This window comes from Bombus huntii, chromosome 4 (genome assembly GCF_024542735.1).
Source record: "Bombus huntii isolate Logan2020A chromosome 4, iyBomHunt1.1, whole genome shotgun sequence".
In the NCBI taxonomy this organism is placed as follows: domain Eukaryota; kingdom Metazoa; phylum Arthropoda; class Insecta; order Hymenoptera; family Apidae; genus Bombus; species Bombus huntii.
In genome coordinates, this window is record NC_066241.1 from 13,089,092 (window position 1) to 13,106,362 (window position 17,271).

The 17,271-nt window shown below is 32.7% G+C and overlaps 3 protein-coding genes across 4 annotated transcripts; 2 read left to right on the forward strand and 1 right to left on the reverse strand.

Annotated features, from left to right (window-relative positions):
- Window positions 1-115: 115 nt before the first annotated feature.
- On the forward strand, window positions 116-4,396 carry LOC126864458 (pickpocket protein 11). The gene is made up of 8 exons (XM_050615837.1): window positions 116-711; window positions 921-1,112; window positions 1,297-1,378; window positions 1,480-1,719; window positions 2,637-2,864; window positions 3,000-3,184; window positions 3,510-3,637; window positions 4,259-4,396. Exons 1-8 carry the CDS (start codon window positions 602-604, stop codon window positions 4,357-4,359), a joined length of 1,266 nt encoding a protein of 421 aa, XP_050471794.1. The 5' UTR covers window positions 116-601; the 3' UTR covers window positions 4,360-4,396.
- Window positions 3,841-6,248, forward strand: LOC126864449 (uncharacterized). The gene has a single exon (XM_050615816.1). It carries the CDS (start codon window positions 4,741-4,743, stop codon window positions 6,022-6,024), a length of 1,284 nt encoding a protein of 427 aa, XP_050471773.1. The 5' UTR covers window positions 3,841-4,740; the 3' UTR covers window positions 6,025-6,248.
- Window positions 6,066-17,154, reverse strand: LOC126864444 (WD repeat-containing protein 75). Of its 2 annotated transcripts, XR_007689171.1 has the most exons (16): window positions 16,811-17,154; window positions 16,397-16,598; window positions 16,137-16,315; window positions 15,929-16,048; window positions 15,643-15,830; window positions 15,411-15,569; window positions 15,134-15,327; window positions 14,874-15,058; window positions 14,647-14,810; window positions 14,394-14,580; window positions 14,142-14,320; window positions 13,897-14,069; window positions 13,599-13,781; window positions 7,330-7,518; window positions 6,950-7,068; window positions 6,502-6,580 (listed from the first exon to the last, which is right to left on the reverse strand). XR_007689171.1 is itself a non-coding variant. In XM_050615808.1 (15 exons), the coding sequence occupies exons 1-15, from the start codon at window positions 16,939-16,941 to the stop codon at window positions 6,334-6,336; spliced, it is 2,610 nt and encodes an 869-aa protein (XP_050471765.1). In that variant the 5' UTR covers window positions 16,942-17,152; the 3' UTR covers window positions 6,066-6,333. The 2 variants fall into 2 exon arrangements, 1 of the variants encoding a protein (XP_050471765.1); XM_050615808.1 differs by lacking the exon at window positions 7,330-7,518 and having other exon boundaries at window positions 6,066-6,580; window positions 16,811-17,152.
- Window positions 17,155-17,271: the final 117 nt, after the last annotated feature.

Below are 17,271 nucleotides of genomic sequence, written 5' to 3' on the forward strand. Positions count from 1 at the left end.
AGTTTTTGTATATTTTGTGTACTTGTTGGACTATACCAGGCTAATATCATATCTGAAACATTGACTAATGTACGGATGGAGCAGCAAATACTTTTACTATTACTGCTACTATTCGTTATAATTTATTATTATAAAAATACATTAATATATATATATTGGTAAAAGGAAAGAACATAATGAGAAGGGAACTTGATATCTCTTTTTACAAAATTTATTTTTTGTTTTAATTATTGTAATTATAGTGAAACGATAAAAAATGACTATAAATATCTTTTATCCATTTTTATCGAATTACTATCAATTTTTTATTAACTTATTTAATTTAGTTTAAATTATCTATACTTACTGCAATAAAAGTGAAACAATATAAAAATGAAATATTCTATTCAATTGATCTCTAAAGATATAAAATAATGCATGAAACAAGCTCAGCTCGCGTAATAAAATAATCATAAACTTATGCATGCATCCAGTGATTAAATCAAAATGTATGTATAATTTATGAAATAACTCGTACCATATTTAATCGATTCGTTTATAATTAAGAAAGCAGTTTATTTAATTCGATTAGTTCAATCTAGAACGTTAGTTTAGCATAACAATGAAGGTAAAATTCGTTTGGTGGTGGAAAATTATCAAACAATATTTAACAAATTGTACTATCCACGGTGTTAAATATCTTGTGAACGATCAGCTTTCGTATATAGAAAGGTAAACGCGTTTATTTAAAAATTATTATTTATAAAAATCACAATTAACACTATTAACATGTACCGATGCAATGTTTTAAATTTCCCTTCCTTTTTTTTTATGTAGATTGAAAATTTATAATATGAAATATACAATTAATATAGTGGGATAGAAATAATTTTAATTAAATAATGACGAAGGAACTTTACATTTTTACAACTAATTTACAGATTATTTTGGCTAATTTTTTGTGCACTGTCTTGGTACGGTTGTGCAAATATGATTAATGATGTAGTGAGAAATTATATTCAATATCCTGTTGCTTTAACTACCGAGACTACATATGTTGATTGGCAAACATCCTTTCCTACGGTTGCTTTTTGCATTACTTCCACTTCCGCCATTAAAAAATATTTCAAAAGGTACGTTAAAATTTTAAGAAATATTTTGCCATTTTGCATTATCATTAAAATTTAATTACAGGAAATTTGTATTACTATTAAGCAATTTAAAATATTATTATATTTGAAATCGTAATTACTTATATTACAAATTAAAATATAAAAAATTTGTTATTTTCTAAATGATATCTGTCCTTTTTTTAAGAAACCCGGGATTGTTCACCAATTATTCCAACCCGAGTTTCCTCCGTGCATCGACGGAAGATCTTTTGTCTCTTTATCAAGAGGTGAATGATTATTAATTTTCTTGCAGTTAGATAATCACATTTATCGGGCGCTAAAGTTGAAATACTGTAAATATGTATCTCTCTACCTTTATTTATCACAGATGCGTGTTCCTTGCGAAGAATTCTTAGCGGAATGCACGTGGAACAACGTAAAATTCGACTGCTGCACTGAATTTCAGGAACTGAGGAAAACTGGCGTGGGATATTGCATCGCGATGAATACGTTCCATTTGAAACCCGGCGTACATTTCTTTGTGAATCGCACCGTGAAGTACGGCGATCTTATCGTCGATATTCGATTAGATGCAAAGATGAAGAAATATCTTTTCGCTGGATTCACAGTTCGTACTTGTTTTTTTTTTTTTAATAATATTTCTATTCAGTTAACTGGATCACATTTTAATAAAAAAACTAGTATAATTATAGAGTTAGAACTTAATGAAAACGAATTAATAATAGCTGGGTCGATTTTAGTCTTTGTAGATACAAACATGATATGCTTAATTTTTAATAAAAAACAGCATTAAAAATAGATCTATAAATAAAAAATTGTTATATTTAATAATATCCGAGTGGCGACTTAACTCGCCCTACTTAAAAGGTTGGTTAACAAGTTAAATAATTTAATGTTAATTTTATTTAAAAAATATTAGCTATAATTCGGTCATTAATTTAATACTTAAACAAGTAAATCACTTCCTCACGTGTTTTTGCAAGAGTAAATAATAGAAGGAACAATATTGGGTGATCCAAAAGGAAGTATTGATCAGAGAGTTACAGTTATCCTTAAAGAAATACGGCAGCGCGTAATTAAGGTTTTTTTTAAAAGTCAAAGCAAATATATAAACAAAGATTTAAAGTATCTAAACATAGTCTGATCTTTTGATAAAATGTTCCATGTGCATTACAGTTAGCTTCATCAATTAGCTGAGGACGCGTTCACATGATATACAATACACCATTAATGAATCATCAAGCAGCTTTAAAGAAACACAAATTGATAAAATTTGATCCTTCTTATATCCTCGAGACAATTAATTAAAAGCTTGCATCATTTAAAATTTAATACTAATCAAACATGTTTCTTCAAAAGTAGTTTTTAGTTGTAAGTTCAATGCACAAAATGGTACGTATTACTTTATAAATCAAACTAGAGAGCCTGTTATAAATTACTATATTGGTTTTAAATACTGTTATATAATACTGTTTCAAAATAAAAAGAAAAGAAATACTCGATACAAAAATTATACACTTACAGGTACATCTTTTGAATAATTTGAAGTTACCAATGCTTAACAATGTGGGGATGGACGAGATACGTATAAAAGCCGGAAAAACGACCCGAGTCGAGTTCATAATGAAAGACACGTTCAACGAGGTTGGCGTGAAGAATATTGCTGCTGAGCACAGGGGCTGTCGGTTTCGCGACGAAATACGAGCGAACAATCTATTTAACATTTACAGTAGCGACTCGTGCTATCTGGAAGTACGTCAATCTTTTTTTTTTTTGTCGTAACTACACCGATGTATTTTCGAATATACAATAATCCTTGCCCATTGTTGGCCGACGGAGCTTGATTTATATGTCGGCACTAATAAATTAAGTGGTATTTATCGCTAGGTAATTATAGAACGAATGATAAAGCTTTGCGGATGCGTGAATTTTTATTATCTCGTACCCCAAGGGGCAAGAGCTTGCAACGGCACCGAGACGGTCTGCATAATAGCCAATAAAACGAATATCGACTTGCAATCGCTCAGGGACGAAGAATGTCTTCCGGATTGCGAAGGGACTTTGTTGCTCGTGTACGAATTCTATAAAAATATTATGCTCGGATCGAAAGTTTTGCATGAGATAGTATAGTTCCCTTTATTTTATGTATGAACACGTTTGAACGCACTTGTGGAGTTGAAGAAAGGCATTAATTGAAAGACAATTAGCGTGGAATATCTTGAAAATATTAAAATATCCTAAGATCGCTTGTATCGTACAATGTAGCACTCATTCTTTTGAAAGTAATTATTTTATCTCTTCTAAGCACTATATTAGACACAAAATATCTGTTAATTTGTATTTGTTTACAAATTAATTTATAATGATTTTAAGTATAAGTGGTATTTTGTATTGCAGAAATCGATTGGAACCCTCTGAATATGATACTCCGAGTCAAATGTATGCACGACTTCATTTTACCTTGCTATCACATCCAACGGTGCGTTATCGTCGATATGTGGTTAACGATCTTTTAGACGTTATAGGTAAACGATTAACAATAGTAATTAATAGTGACAATTATTTAGTCATTTGTAATAAAATATTATATAGATGTAGAGGAAGAATATTTCTCGCGCATTTTTTTTTACAGATCTTTTCATTATCAGCGCTATTTTTATCAACTATTAAACAAGCTGTTCTTCCGACATTGACGAAGCAATTGGGAAAACATAATCACATAAATTAATGGAACATTACAACCATATAATTATAACCATACTGCCAGAATAAAAGAAAAGTTTATTTTATAAAGTAACAAATTTTCTCTTTGAGATAAAGATATATACAGACCGTAAAATAATTAGTATGTTGAATTACTCATTATTATTTTCCTTGATTATCAATTGTTTGACATATGAATTCCTCTACTGTGATTACCATGTAGGCAAATTTTTATTTTTGATATTTGTATGGACATAAAGCTAGAATGGAGAAGTTAGTATCCATTATATTACAATAACCAAACAAATTTGACTTTATATTTGTAATAAGCTTTTCTGATATTTCAAATATTATTATATGTTTCTAAAATTTGTCAATGTCTGAAACACCTTGTACCATATTATCTTACAACGTTACGTTATCTGATTGTTTGTTATTTTTAGTTTCTGTTGGAAGTGCGATTGGTCTCTTCATGGGTGCCAGTATCTTAAGCATCTTCGAGTTACCGTATTGGTTATTTGTTCGTCGAGACAGAATAGCGTAAAATCCAAATCTTCATGAATTAAAGTATTAGAACGTGGACAAAGAACGATTTATGTGACCGTGTCAGTTATTGCTTTTTTTAGCGTTAAAGTTAGCTGTTGCACAGGCTTAGCATGCGTAATAGAATGAAGAGACAGAGCAAACATTACGATGTTTACACGTACTCGATAGTAGCGTAATCCGAATCATGTGGCGCACAGATCTTTTGTCTCGTTGCCGCTTTATCTCAGCACTGATTGTCGGTAAATATACACGCCAAAAAACAGGTACAAGTACCCTGTTGTAAATTCATCATAGATACCTACGGTCTAAAAAGGAAAGTAGCTTATGGTTGATGCTTATATAAAGAGGATCAGTCGTTACGATAGTTACTTCCTCAACCATGTCAAAATCAGAGCTGGAGGTTCGAATCGCGCCAGAATACTCGATCAGCGGACAACATCTATCTAATGTGGATGCTTATCGAAATTTATTCACCCTTCAAGATGTACAAGCTTTAGTGAAACATGCAACAGGCAGCAACACAGTGGTGCACAAATTTTTCTTGAGATCATATTCTGATGGGAAGCTCGGATTTTTGGGATCACATCAGAAGCTCAACGTGGAAGTCAAAACCGCAAATGGGAGAGAGATCCTGTCCTTCTTCGTTAAAGTCGTGCCGTACGATGTACCCAGTCAAGCTGAATACGTGCTTGATAAATGTGTCTTTCTAAAGGAGAAAATCTTCTATCGTGATATATTTCCTCAACTGTATCATGAGTATAAAGATGAACCATGGACTGCAACTTGTTTCTTGGTCAAGGAGAATCTCCTGGTATTTGAAGATTTAGGTGTTAAAGGCTATTCGTTGAGGAATAGGTTATTCGACAAAGAGCTCATTGTATCCAGTTTAACATCCATTGCCAGAATGCATGCATCCTCTCTGTTAGTGGAAGCACGTTTTGGAAAGTCTTTGAAGAAAATGTATCCACATGCTTTCGTTGAGAATGCTTTCTCTGAGACTGGCAAGACTAAAATGTGGTTTCAAGTAAGTGTGAATGCCATAGTTGCTGTAGCTAAACACCTTGGTCTGGATGCCAGTATGATACCAAAAGCTTGTGAAGAAGTATACGCAGCCTTAGAAATGTCAGCTACAAAAAGAAATGTTATTAGTCATGGAGATTTATGGGGGAATAATCTGATGTTCAGTAACACAGTACCTCCCAAGTGTTTTTTGGTAGATTTCCAGCTAATAAGATATTCTCCTCTGGCGCACGACGTGATACAATTGTTGTATCTTTGCGCTGATCGTGATTTTAGAGAAAAGTGGGAAGAGGCTATGCTGAAGCATTACTATAGTGTGTTGTGTGAAACACTGACCTCAGCAAAATCAGTTTCTGTGCAAGTTCCATCTTGGTCAGAATTAGTTGAAGGGATGGAAGAGCAGAGATTATGTGCTCTAATCACTGCAGCTATATATTTCCAGACTGTGTTATTGGATGAAAAAGTAGGTGCAGAAATTATGAATAATTCTGACAGTTATCATGAGTTTGAATTTGTAAATAGAAACGAAACAGTGCTTAAAATAATGAAAATTGATCCGGTATATAGAAAACGATTATCAGAAACTGTTACTGAATTGGTTGAGTTCAGTTTCCGATTAGATAAATTACCAAAACCGACATAACGTTATGAAATTTTTTATTACATAATAACAAGTTTTCTTACTCACACTTTATGACAAATTTTTTATTTTAAAATTTAAATCACATTGTATTAATTAATCGTTACATGGTGTTCCACTGTATGTACATTATTTATATATGGACATTGTTCACAATAAAGTAATATCATAAATAGAATTTATGAAATAAAAGTTGTTCTTTCTTGTTTCTGTATTCGTTTAAATAATTTATTAAAAAATCTATAATCACTATTTTTTTGCCAATTATTGTATAAACAATTCCTCTTTCGTGTATCGTAGAAATAAAAATCTTCACACTACATTATAAATATTTTCAGATGGTAAAGTTGGTTCAAGATTGTCATCTATCAATTGTTGTTCAATCTCCTCTCGATCTGGAAGTATAGTTCTAAGGAAAGACCAATCGTGATCGACAAGTTGTACTTTTGTCTCATCGACATTATCGATTTCAGCTACAGGTGGGGATTCACGATTTTCCGGTCGTGATAGTTCTTCTTCGCTTTCCTCTGACTCTTCGTCATTCTGGATTGTTTCATCCCTAAGCAAATCAAAATGAAAAGCATGTAATTTGTCCAAAATCGACTAACTACTAAGTTATCATTTCAAGGCTAGCACTTGAAGATCTATTACTTAAAGCTTTAAGTAGTTTTAATTTCTCAATTATAATAGATCACTTCCAAACATTTCTCACAATTAGACTGTGGATCTTAATGCTATTTTACATTCCTATGAATATAGTTAACTTAATAGAGTTTTATTTGACTTACTAATTATTACAACGAATACTTCACTTTGAAAATTTTATATACTTTTGTTATTGTTGTTCTTTTCAATTTCAGAATAAATGTGTAAACATATCCATACAGTATACATATAATTTATTAATTACAATGTTTCATTAAATTACCTCTCGATTCTATCGTCGGGTGATCGAGTTTTTGACACAGATGGCGAGAGCAGAGATGTGATGAATGATGCACAAAGCATCTTCATGGGCGGTAATGTGTGGGCTGAGACGCTGAGAAGCTGAAAGGCATAATTAATATTATCTTAAATATCGAAATTCACGCAGTTCTTAATACATTCAAAATGTGCTTAATATCTTTTTGAAAAAAAAAAGAAATAAATAAATAAAATGCTCCTTTTAAATAAAAATGTTCGTTTACCTAGATAAAAATAAACAACGAATTAAAGACGATAAAGAAAGAAACAAGAAAAAAAAAACATTTCAAGTAAGGAGCTAACTATAATTGGGAAATATACGTATGATATTTGACGTGCGTTTACTTCTTCGGTAATACTTGTGACGCTCGCGACATCCGATTAGTTAATTAGTCTTAAGGCTGACGCAGGCACACCCCCGAACGAAAATTTCTGCAATTCCTGCAATCTTCTACTTCAGATCTAGGTTGACGCGTCTCTTACAACCTACACGAATATTCTTCTCGGTATACACCAGTTTTCGCCAGAAAGTTGCTAGAAAAGACGCATGTTTCATCAAGCAAAACACAAGCGATAGTACCGAGAAACATACACTATCTATATTTAGTATCTTAACAGAGTATAATAGTATTTCACAGAGTTTCCCTTTTCATCGATTACCATTGAGATGTCTAATATAGTTGCACGGTATTTAGTATTTTGTATGATATTATTTCGTAGAGTTTCCTTTAATTAACTCTTACTGGGATATTCCGTGCATATAATATACAAAACTCTCTAAATAATTGTAATATTAAAATGTTAGCTAAATCAACGATAAATAATTAACGTTTATTATATTAAAAATACGAACAGCTTAACACGTTACTGTTAAAGTATTATCCTATCTTTAGAGTTACACCATCTTTTTCACTACCGGTGTTTTTAAGCTCACGAGATATACGCATAAGTAGTACTTTTTAAATAGCTGCATCGATGCAACGTACGCGTCACCGAATGTGCAAATATCAACAAATGTATTAAGCATATAAATTGACAGAGCTATTATCTTAACGAAATTAAAATCGAAACATGTAAATGGATCAAAGGTGCATTTAATTGGGAAGAAGGTCAATCTGTCGACGTGTGACGTCCTCGTGGATTTTGACGAAACCTTTTTTAATTACCTTGTTGGTGACGCGCGTATAACGAGAAAAATAATAAAAACAGGCAGTGGGACCTCTACGACCTTGACAAAATAAAATACCGTCTTAGTCAACAATACGGCTTACTCTGTCCTATGGAATGGAGATAGATCTTTAAATTTTTAAGTGTTCAGCTTTGTTGACACTATGAGCGTTATCGCTGTAGTATTGGTTGGGCCACGTATCTTTCCGGCGATCGGGTCGCATCGCAAGGCGACTTGCCAAATCGAGTCACACATATTGATAACTTTTGAACCAATGGGTTCCCAAACTCGAAACCGTTGCATTCCGCTTTTGTCCATCGAGTAACATTAGAAAATAGAAAAAAACAATTTTAGACAGAGATGCCTCGAAGAGAGGTTTAACTACAAACGTCGTTTTATTTTTTCCAAGGTCACTGGGATCGGACCGCTTGTTTTTATTAGATTTCTCGTTATAATTCGATCTCGTCGAAATTCACGAGGGCGTCATACACCGGCAGATTCACCGGGAAGGAACAATGCACCGCTGTGCAAGTTTACGGGAGAATGGCGACCAGTTTGAAACAATCTAAAAAGATTAGATAGAATACCCGTCCCGATATACACCTACACGCGAGGGGAATACGATTTTATTAATAGGTAACGTAACAATATCAGGACAGCCCCCGCGGGAGATAAGACTTTGTTCCTAGCTTCCTCAACAGGTTCGTCCTGACCTGATTTTACCGCAACATTTGCAAACAATTCCGGAGCGACGTTGAAAACCATCGTTCTCCATTGTGCACCGTAACGAGAATGAATAAAGGCTCGTACTGTCGAAAGTTTTGATTCTTCATCGGCTGTTGGAACTTTGCTTTCCAGTTCGTTAATCTATCCGAAAAATCGGAAACTTATTACGCACATCTGAAGCTTCGCTCCGACTGGTGCGCACGACGATCTATCATTTTTGTCGGGGCAAATGACTGTGGCCGCAGACTGAGAGACATTAAGAGAAAGTTAAAGATAAATTATTGATACCGAATGAATTAATAAATTGGAATAAATAGAGATATGAAACTTATATAACGATATATTAAACTGTTTAATTATGAGCAGCGGATGTTTAATATTAGATTAATATAGTCCATCAGGATAGATTTAGAAATATGAAATTTAATTATTTCGCACGTCTAAGATTAAATTGTTGATATTAGCAAAAAAGTGAGAATATATATAGCAATGATAGGAAATAATATAAAATTATTGTTACCGAAGAGAGAAATTGTTTTGTAATTTAGAAAAATGCTAGGGTTCGTGTTTGATTTCTTGTTATGCATTTCTAGAAAAATATAGAACGTAACGTAACATAAATAAGGAACAGTCATCAGGTGGTTCATAAGCAATTAACTCTACTATTCCACAGAATTGACGCAATATGCAAGAAAGCTGTGAGCTAGCGGATATCCGTGTACTGTGAATCTTAAGTAACGACGTAGACCTACCTAATTAATCAATAGCTACGAGATGCTTTGTGTCCGCTTTTATACGTCTTCAAAACTGAAAATGCTCCTAAGCACGTTTCAAAATATCTTTATGATTATTTAGAAAAATATACAAAATATGCCTAGCACATTATTTGGAAAAAATGAAACAGGAAGATATCTCTTATAAATATGAAAAATTTAACTAGCCAAAACTATATAAATAGTGAAAATAGTTTTTTCTTTCTTTAAAACAGTCATTAAAAACGTTTAGTTCCCCGCAAAAAAATTGATATCTTCTAATAGATTCTCTCGATAAACGTTAAAAAAAATAACGCGTATAGGTCTCTGAACGATCTTGTAGAATTAATTATCCGCTGCGTCCGTGTTCTCCATAACGCCATCATTAGCGGATCATGCGGCCTTAAGGACCGCAGAAACTCATGTGATGATCCTTAATTTGCTTAGCCTCCAGACACTAAAGGCGTTCTCCAAATGGGGCAAGATTTTACTTTTAGACAAGCTGATATTATCGCGTTCATTTAAATGATCACACGCAGACCGACATCGTATACGAGACAGTTCAAACGAGTTTCTCTCTCTCTCTCTCTTTCTCTCCCGTCTACTTGTTGCACCAGCTTGGTCACGATAAGGGAAACTCGGTCTATTGATTTTGCATTGGCCTTAAAGCAATGAGATTTTGTAGCGGTACATGTGGACATCCCTTCTTGAGACCGATCTCCATTGTTCTTTGGAATGTTTGCGTGATATCAAACGGTCAGTTTATTTCTGAATTTCGCCTCTATCTCCACCCTGTTGGCCAATTACAAATTTCTTATCATCCTGAAAGAGAAGTGAACGAGTGAGACTAAATATTATTTGTTTCTTTTCTTCGCCTTTATCTCCTCTATAATTATTTCACAAAAAGATACCAATATGTTCGTTGTGATTTTCAATGTTTTCAGGCCTTTGAAAGAATTCTTCTATGTGTTAGGTGTTGAAAGTTGAGATTTTTGAAAGAATTATTCAGCCTGCAATTTTATCACGTACTTGGACGATTTCCGGGAAGATCGAGACGATTCCTTGAGTGACGCGTGCCGAAGGTTTTTCCGTCGAAGACAATGCCCTAGGTCAGAGGGACAACTGGAACGCCGTGAGAGGGTGGGAGTGCGGAGAAGTAGCTCCTATATTAAATCATGGCGAGGCCACTTCCCAAAGTCAGTTCTACGTTGAACGCTCAGCCAAGAAACTCTTCATCGTTGTGACTCTTTTTCCATCGTTTTATCGAGCAACACGTTATCATCTTTTCTTCTACTTTACTGTGAAGATATCCTTGTGAGCGGTGTCTATTCCTCGATACAATCAAGTGTAAAGCAAAAGAAGAAAATAAAAGGTAAATTTAAACAGAGGAGATCGGGATCTTGATATTCTGCAATTTGTTTGATATTCTTCGTTGAAAGTAACTTTTGGGCTTTTGTGATTGGCAGAATTTTTCAAATATTACACTGAAGTATCAAGCTGGTGACCACGTTCTTCAACTAAATTATCTCGTGTATCAAGAGAGAATAGAAGAAGTAGCTTCCGACGTCTATCTACGACAATTTCGGGCATGAAGTTAACAGCGTGGAATTCTGTGTGCATCCTGATAGTCGTCTTCTTCCTAATGGTTACCACGTCTGCATATCCTGCTGGCAATCCAGAGATAGTGAGTACCTCTCTTCATATACTTTCAGTGAAATTGTGTAACTTACACTTGAATAACGCTGACAAGTTACTTCAACTATCTCTGATTATTTAAATTTGTTGAAGATGATACATTTATTGTGTTACTTTGATCTGTTAAACGTAATGGTACACGTCTTTCATCAACGTTCCATCGTGGTCCATTTATCACATTCTGCATCTCGTTTTCTATTCTATTCTTTCCTGTAGATGGTTTAATACATCAATTCTTGATATAAATCTTGTTTGAAACGTAACCACGTGCTGAGAGTGGCGCGTGGGCATCTGCTTGGGGCTTTGACTCATAAAGTCGCGTTCCTCTCTGCGAATTAGGCACGTAGATGCGGTGAAAAGAACGATAAAGCGGATAAGTATAGGAAGACACGTTCGTGAGTCAGCCAATTATACAGCAACCGGTGATGTCCGGTGAATATCCAGAAACTATTAAATCAAAATGTAGTCTCTGAAAATGATGCAGCTTTCTTCATTGCATTAATTTTTCATTGCTTCATTATAATCTTCATTATAATTCTTGTTTTCGCAAAAAGAAAAAAAAGAAATAATCGTTCTATCGTTTAAAAAAACGATAATTTCAAACAAGTCATGATTTTCTGGCAATCAGAAAATGTTATCGTTAGGTCGCGCGAGTTTGCATTGACAAAATGGAGCAAATAGATAAAGGGGAAACACATAATACACGTGTATGGCGATAATTTCGCCTGAAATGACATAATTCGGTCATCGATATTCATATAGATACAACAAAGATTTTCTCAATTAGATATAGAGCTATAATTGGATTTCCAATTAATTATCATACGTTGACTGTTTCATAAGTTGTTAATTTGTGTGAAATATTTCTTTTCTTTAAATAAAGAGGAATTTTTGTTTAATCTTTTACGCAGAGTACAGAGAAATCAATAGAAATAAATGGAATTCCGTGTTTCCCTTCTTATAAGCACGTGGGATGCATATGATAATATTGCAAGCACGAGTGGACGTTGCTCGCGAATGGTACTTATTAAATCAATCTCTTTTCTCTACTTGTATTGGTATATCTAATCAAACCGAACTGTAGGTGGTACCGTAAACAGAAATCATGCTTGTGAAAATTCCGTTCGAATCGTTCGATTATAATTAATTCCTCCAAAGTCACAATCTCGAGATTCTATTTCACAAATATTTTTATCACAATTTTTTTTAATATTTCATAGCGATATTAAAATTGTAATATAATTGAGAAACGGAAGGATGATGTTAAATTACTTGAAATATATCATAGTTTTAATTTTGTATAATTTTTAAATTAAATTCTAAAATTAAATAAAAAAAAAACGTCACAATTATTAAAACAGAAATGATAAAAGTGATTTATAAATAAAATTTGCATAAAAAAGGAACATTTTAAATTGCGACTTCCTTTTATCGAAACGATTGTTCAATTTATTTATATATTTGTTTCATAGTGCACACAGTTCTTTAAGTTTTATTAAACGTTACCAATTATTTTTTTAAGATGTATAACTTGCAGGCGATCGAGAATATGCGACAGATCCCACAGTGGCACTGTTTACGCTACAGAAAATTCGATCTCGTACGCCGGTGTCGGAATTACCGTTTAGGAAGGAAACACTGACAAACACAAACTCATCGCAATCCCGTATGGACGACCGCAACGAATAAGTCACAATATTTCAAGTTTCATCGACCAGCTGTTCTAAATGTTCTGCTGCAAATACTCAAACTTATATAAAAATGAAATGAGATGTGGCACGCCATAATAACACTTTGGAATTACTTATGAACTTAGTTGATAAATGCAACTTGCATAGATTTTAATTTAATTCTTCATGTCTCGTTATTTACTGCAAGACTGTATTTCCAAGACTTCAAAATTTATCTTCATCTTTTAATTTGTATAAAATAGAAACGGGAAAGAAGATAGATAAAAAGATGAGAATATCTTACGGGATTAACAGTTTCCATTTTCCTAAGATTAAAACTTTGATAAAGATTACTATATATTGTATTAAGTTATTAATATTACTTGTACTTCTATATTTCCTACTTAATTATTTATACTATATTTTACGAGAAATTGTGTATATATAAACGCTCTTTGATCTCATTGTAAAATGAGAATATGTTCTAGAATAAAATTATTTTTTCTATCACGAAATTATTTTCAGATGAATATCACCTACCTGTCGAATCATACGTCCACTAATTATAAACATAAATTGCAAAGGTATATTTTTTTTACTTACCTCTTTCACCATTCCTTTTCCTGTTTTCAGTTGTTCGTGCATAAATAGAGCGGGTACTTCCTTGTCTGTGGTAGTTGTGCTCGCTATTAAATTGCTAAACGCGGTCGCAGGAACTGTTGCATTCGTAGATAAAATTTCAAGAGAAATAGTCACTTCGGATTCTGGTTCTAACGTTAATAATTCCTATTGATAAAACAATTAAATATATATAGTACATATGATCATTGTATTGGATGATTCAATAAATGTACAGATATTTTATATCAATACGTTTTGCATACATTTGCCGTGTACATACTTGATTAGAATCTAAAAAGAAAAGCTGCGATCTTCGTTGCCACGATCTGTACGATGAATCTCGTTTCACTTGTAAATGTGGTACAAAGGTGGCTCCCAAAATGAAACTATTATTTTCGATAAAATCTTTTCTTGTGTAGACGGGTGTCGATTTGTGGGGTGTGAATACAAACACTAAAATTAATAGATTACTTGCTATGCAAAAATAAAAATTTGGGTATCTTTTAAAGCAAGTTATATATTTACGTGAATTATCGGTGGTGAAAACAGCCATGTACGTTGATTTCGGATCTGCCGTAAGAGTTGCAATTTTTAGAGGTACGCTCCATATTAACGTAAGCGATAGGATGTTCCACACCGCAATATGCTGCGTGGAAACTGCTACCACAAGATGACAAGCATCTTGCTTTCCAAATTCAATTCGCCTAGTAAAATATATATAATAATCCCAATGCTGTTCTTATGATTATTATAAGGTCTATTTTTCATAAAACTTACGTCACTGGATACTGATATTGACAGTGTGTAAGGCTACATTTAAACGTACAAGTATCGGGAGTCCATATTGTTAGACTAGAATCGAAACCAATACCAACTAATGAACCATCAATTGAAAAACCAGCATCCGTTGCAGGCAGATTTCTGTAATCTCCTACACTATGGCACTGCCAGCATTTATTTTTTTCTACAACAAATATAATCTTAAAGTTTAATACTACAATTCTCTCATTACAATATAACTTTTACATACTGTGTAAAGATGAAGGTTCTACAAGATGCCATAATTTGAATTTTCTATCTCTGCCTGTTGTAACTGCCAGTGTTCCCTCGTCACCGAATAACATGCACGGTTGGAAGTGCAAAGCATTCACACCGCCATCGTGAGGAAGCTCGATTGACGTGTTTAATGCGAACCTAACAGGTTGACAACACAGAAACTTAATATTTACACATCAAGAATGCATATCTTGTACTTACTGTTGTTGTTTAACGTTATACATCCAAAATTTCAGCCTCACTTCTATACATGACATTTTATCGTTTCGTTCTTCAACAGTCGCCATCCACATACCATCATGATTTATTGCTATCTTTGTAACTTCCGTGTTTATAATAAGTACATTACGTTCTTGCGTTAAAAAATTTTGTGCCGTAATATTTATCTGAAAATTTATTAACAAGTTAATAAACGACATAGCGTAAATTTTTTACCTGTTTTATATTACACTGTTACTCACATTATATAATAAACTTTTCGTATGGGTATTATAAAATTGAACATGTCCTGTACGACTATTTAAAACTAAACAATTCGTACGTGGATCAACGATAAGGCCAGCAGGAAATAAATCTTTAGAAGATAAGGTCACGCCCCATGTAAAATTTTGTATAACTGATGTCAATTTTCTTTGTGGATTTACAACCACGATACCTATGAATATAGATATATTTTATAAATATATTTCATCTATCTAAAATAGATCTAAAGATTTAAATATCTAAAAATATTCATACCATTATCTAAAGTAGATACAGCCACATATAAATTATCAGGAGCAATAGTAAGGTGTTTAATAGGTGCAGGTAATCGAGGAAGGAAGGATTTTTGATGTGAATTTGCTAAAACCCATTTCACTAGAACACATTCTCCTCCTCCTGTATACATGTGACCACCTGCAATTTTTATGGTATATACAGTTATTGTACATGTTGAAATTTAAAAAAATATAAGAAATATATATCTTACCTGATTTACTGAATGCTATTTCTGTAACAGGTAATGTATGCCAATGATAAACTGCTGTATAAGGTCTTGTTTGAAACAAACCCTTCCATACTACGACACGACCAGTTGTATCTCCTGTGGCAACACATTCTTCTTCTGGATGTCCAGCAATACACGTTGGTATTCTACCTGTTTTACCTGTCTTATGTCTGCGATCATGAAATACAGTGGCATTTATAAGTATTTTTTATTGAAAATTTCAGTTTGTCTTTAATGTTAAATAATTTTTCTTAAGTATAATACATACAATTTATCAACAAAATTTCTTGATGGATTCAATATATGCAAATCTACATCATGAAGGAGTGCTATTAAATTTTCACCATGATTACCAATTATATCAACATAGTATTCATAAGATTTTGTCCTGTAATAATATGTAAGAATAATACATCACATAAATAATACATAATAAGAGCTTCATTCATAATTATTGAAGTGCAAATTTTTCTTACGATATACATGTAGACTTTGCACAAACTCCATTATCTAGATCAAATAACACTATATAAATTTTTGTATTGCATTTGGAAATATATGTTACAAGCACTTGACGCAACTCATTTCCATTATGAGTTTTATAATTTACAATGTGAAACGTTTTTATTTTTGGCTCTATTTGAAATTTTAATTTCTGTAAAAAGTATAACAATTATGGATTTATAAAAGCCTCAAAAAGGGAAATTATGGTAAAAAATACATTTAATGTTTATACCAATTTCTTTGTGATAATGCCACTTTGACAACTCCAAAAATTTAATTCTCCATTTTCTGTACAGGCAATGATCAGATTAGGATTTTCTGGATGTATTATTAATCCTGCAATTCTGTAATTTGCTGGTTCTAATTCTTTAACAAAATCTCCAGTTTGTGTACTGTAAGCTCTTATAACATGCTTCCATACTATGTATAATGTTCTGTAACGTATATGTATTATTTAATAGAAATATTAACTATAACTTTGTTCTTGAATACCGTAGTCCAACATTTATAACGATATTTACTCATATAATTTCATTAACAAAATTAATGAAGTACATGTTTAGTACCATCATGTTTACAACCAGAAATTTTATATTTAAACGTCAAAAAAAATTATAATTTTTGTATATGCTGAATTAAAACTTACTCTCCATCGTGTGAAAAAACTGGCCGTTGATCAATTATACTTCCTCCGCCTTTTCTCGTTAAAACTAAATCGTCTACATCAATTACTTCAATATTTGTTGATTCGCGTCGCGTATTTAATTTCATTTGCATTTTTTCACTTATGTCGTAAGAGATCAATGTTCCTAATAATTAAACGCGTTATTGTATACCCCATATATTAATGACACAATAAGATACAAAATACAGTAAAAAATATTATATTTTGATAACTACAAACGCTTAAAACATAAATTAACCAAACCAAATGCCTATCACATGGTTTCTTCTCGTATCCAAAGATCCAAATACTTAAACAAACTTCATCTACCATTTCTGCAACTGCAATGATAAAAATACCTAAATCTTTAGGTGCAACTTCATTTCGAAGAATCATAGTATATTTTTTCACAATCGTAATAACAGCTAGTAATAATCTTAATA

What these genes read in the sequence shown, in the direction of transcription:
- LOC126864458 (XM_050615837.1), top strand. Translation starts at nt 602, where the DNA reads ATGAAGGTAAAATTCGTTTGGTGGTGGAAAATTATCAAACAATATTTA. An exon ending in CAGCTTTCGTATATAGAAAG is followed by an intron (nt 712 to 920) that starts GTAAACGCGTTT and finishes ACTAATTTACAG; the next exon opens with ATTATTTTGGCTAATTTTTT. An exon ending in TTTTGTCTCTTTATCAAGAG is followed by an intron (nt 1,379 to 1,479) that starts GTGAATGATTAT and finishes TATTTATCACAG; the next exon opens with ATGCGTGTTCCTTGCGAAGA.
- LOC126864449 (XM_050615816.1), top strand. Translation starts at nt 4,741, where the DNA reads ATGTCAAAATCAGAGCTGGAGGTTCGAATCGCGCCAGAATACTCGATC.
- LOC126864444 (XM_050615808.1), bottom strand. Translation starts at nt 16,941, where the DNA reads ATGCAAATGAAATTAAATACGCGACGCGAATCAACAAATATTGAAGTA. An exon ending in GAAAAGGAATGGTGAAAGAG is followed by an intron (nt 7,069 to 13,598) that starts GTAAGTAAAAAA and finishes TATGCCTTTCAG; the next exon opens with CTTCTCAGCGTCTCAGCCCA. An exon ending in CCCGACGATAGAATCGAGAG is followed by an intron (nt 6,581 to 6,949) that starts GTAATTTAATGA and finishes TGATTTGCTTAG; the next exon opens with GGATGAAACAATCCAGAATG.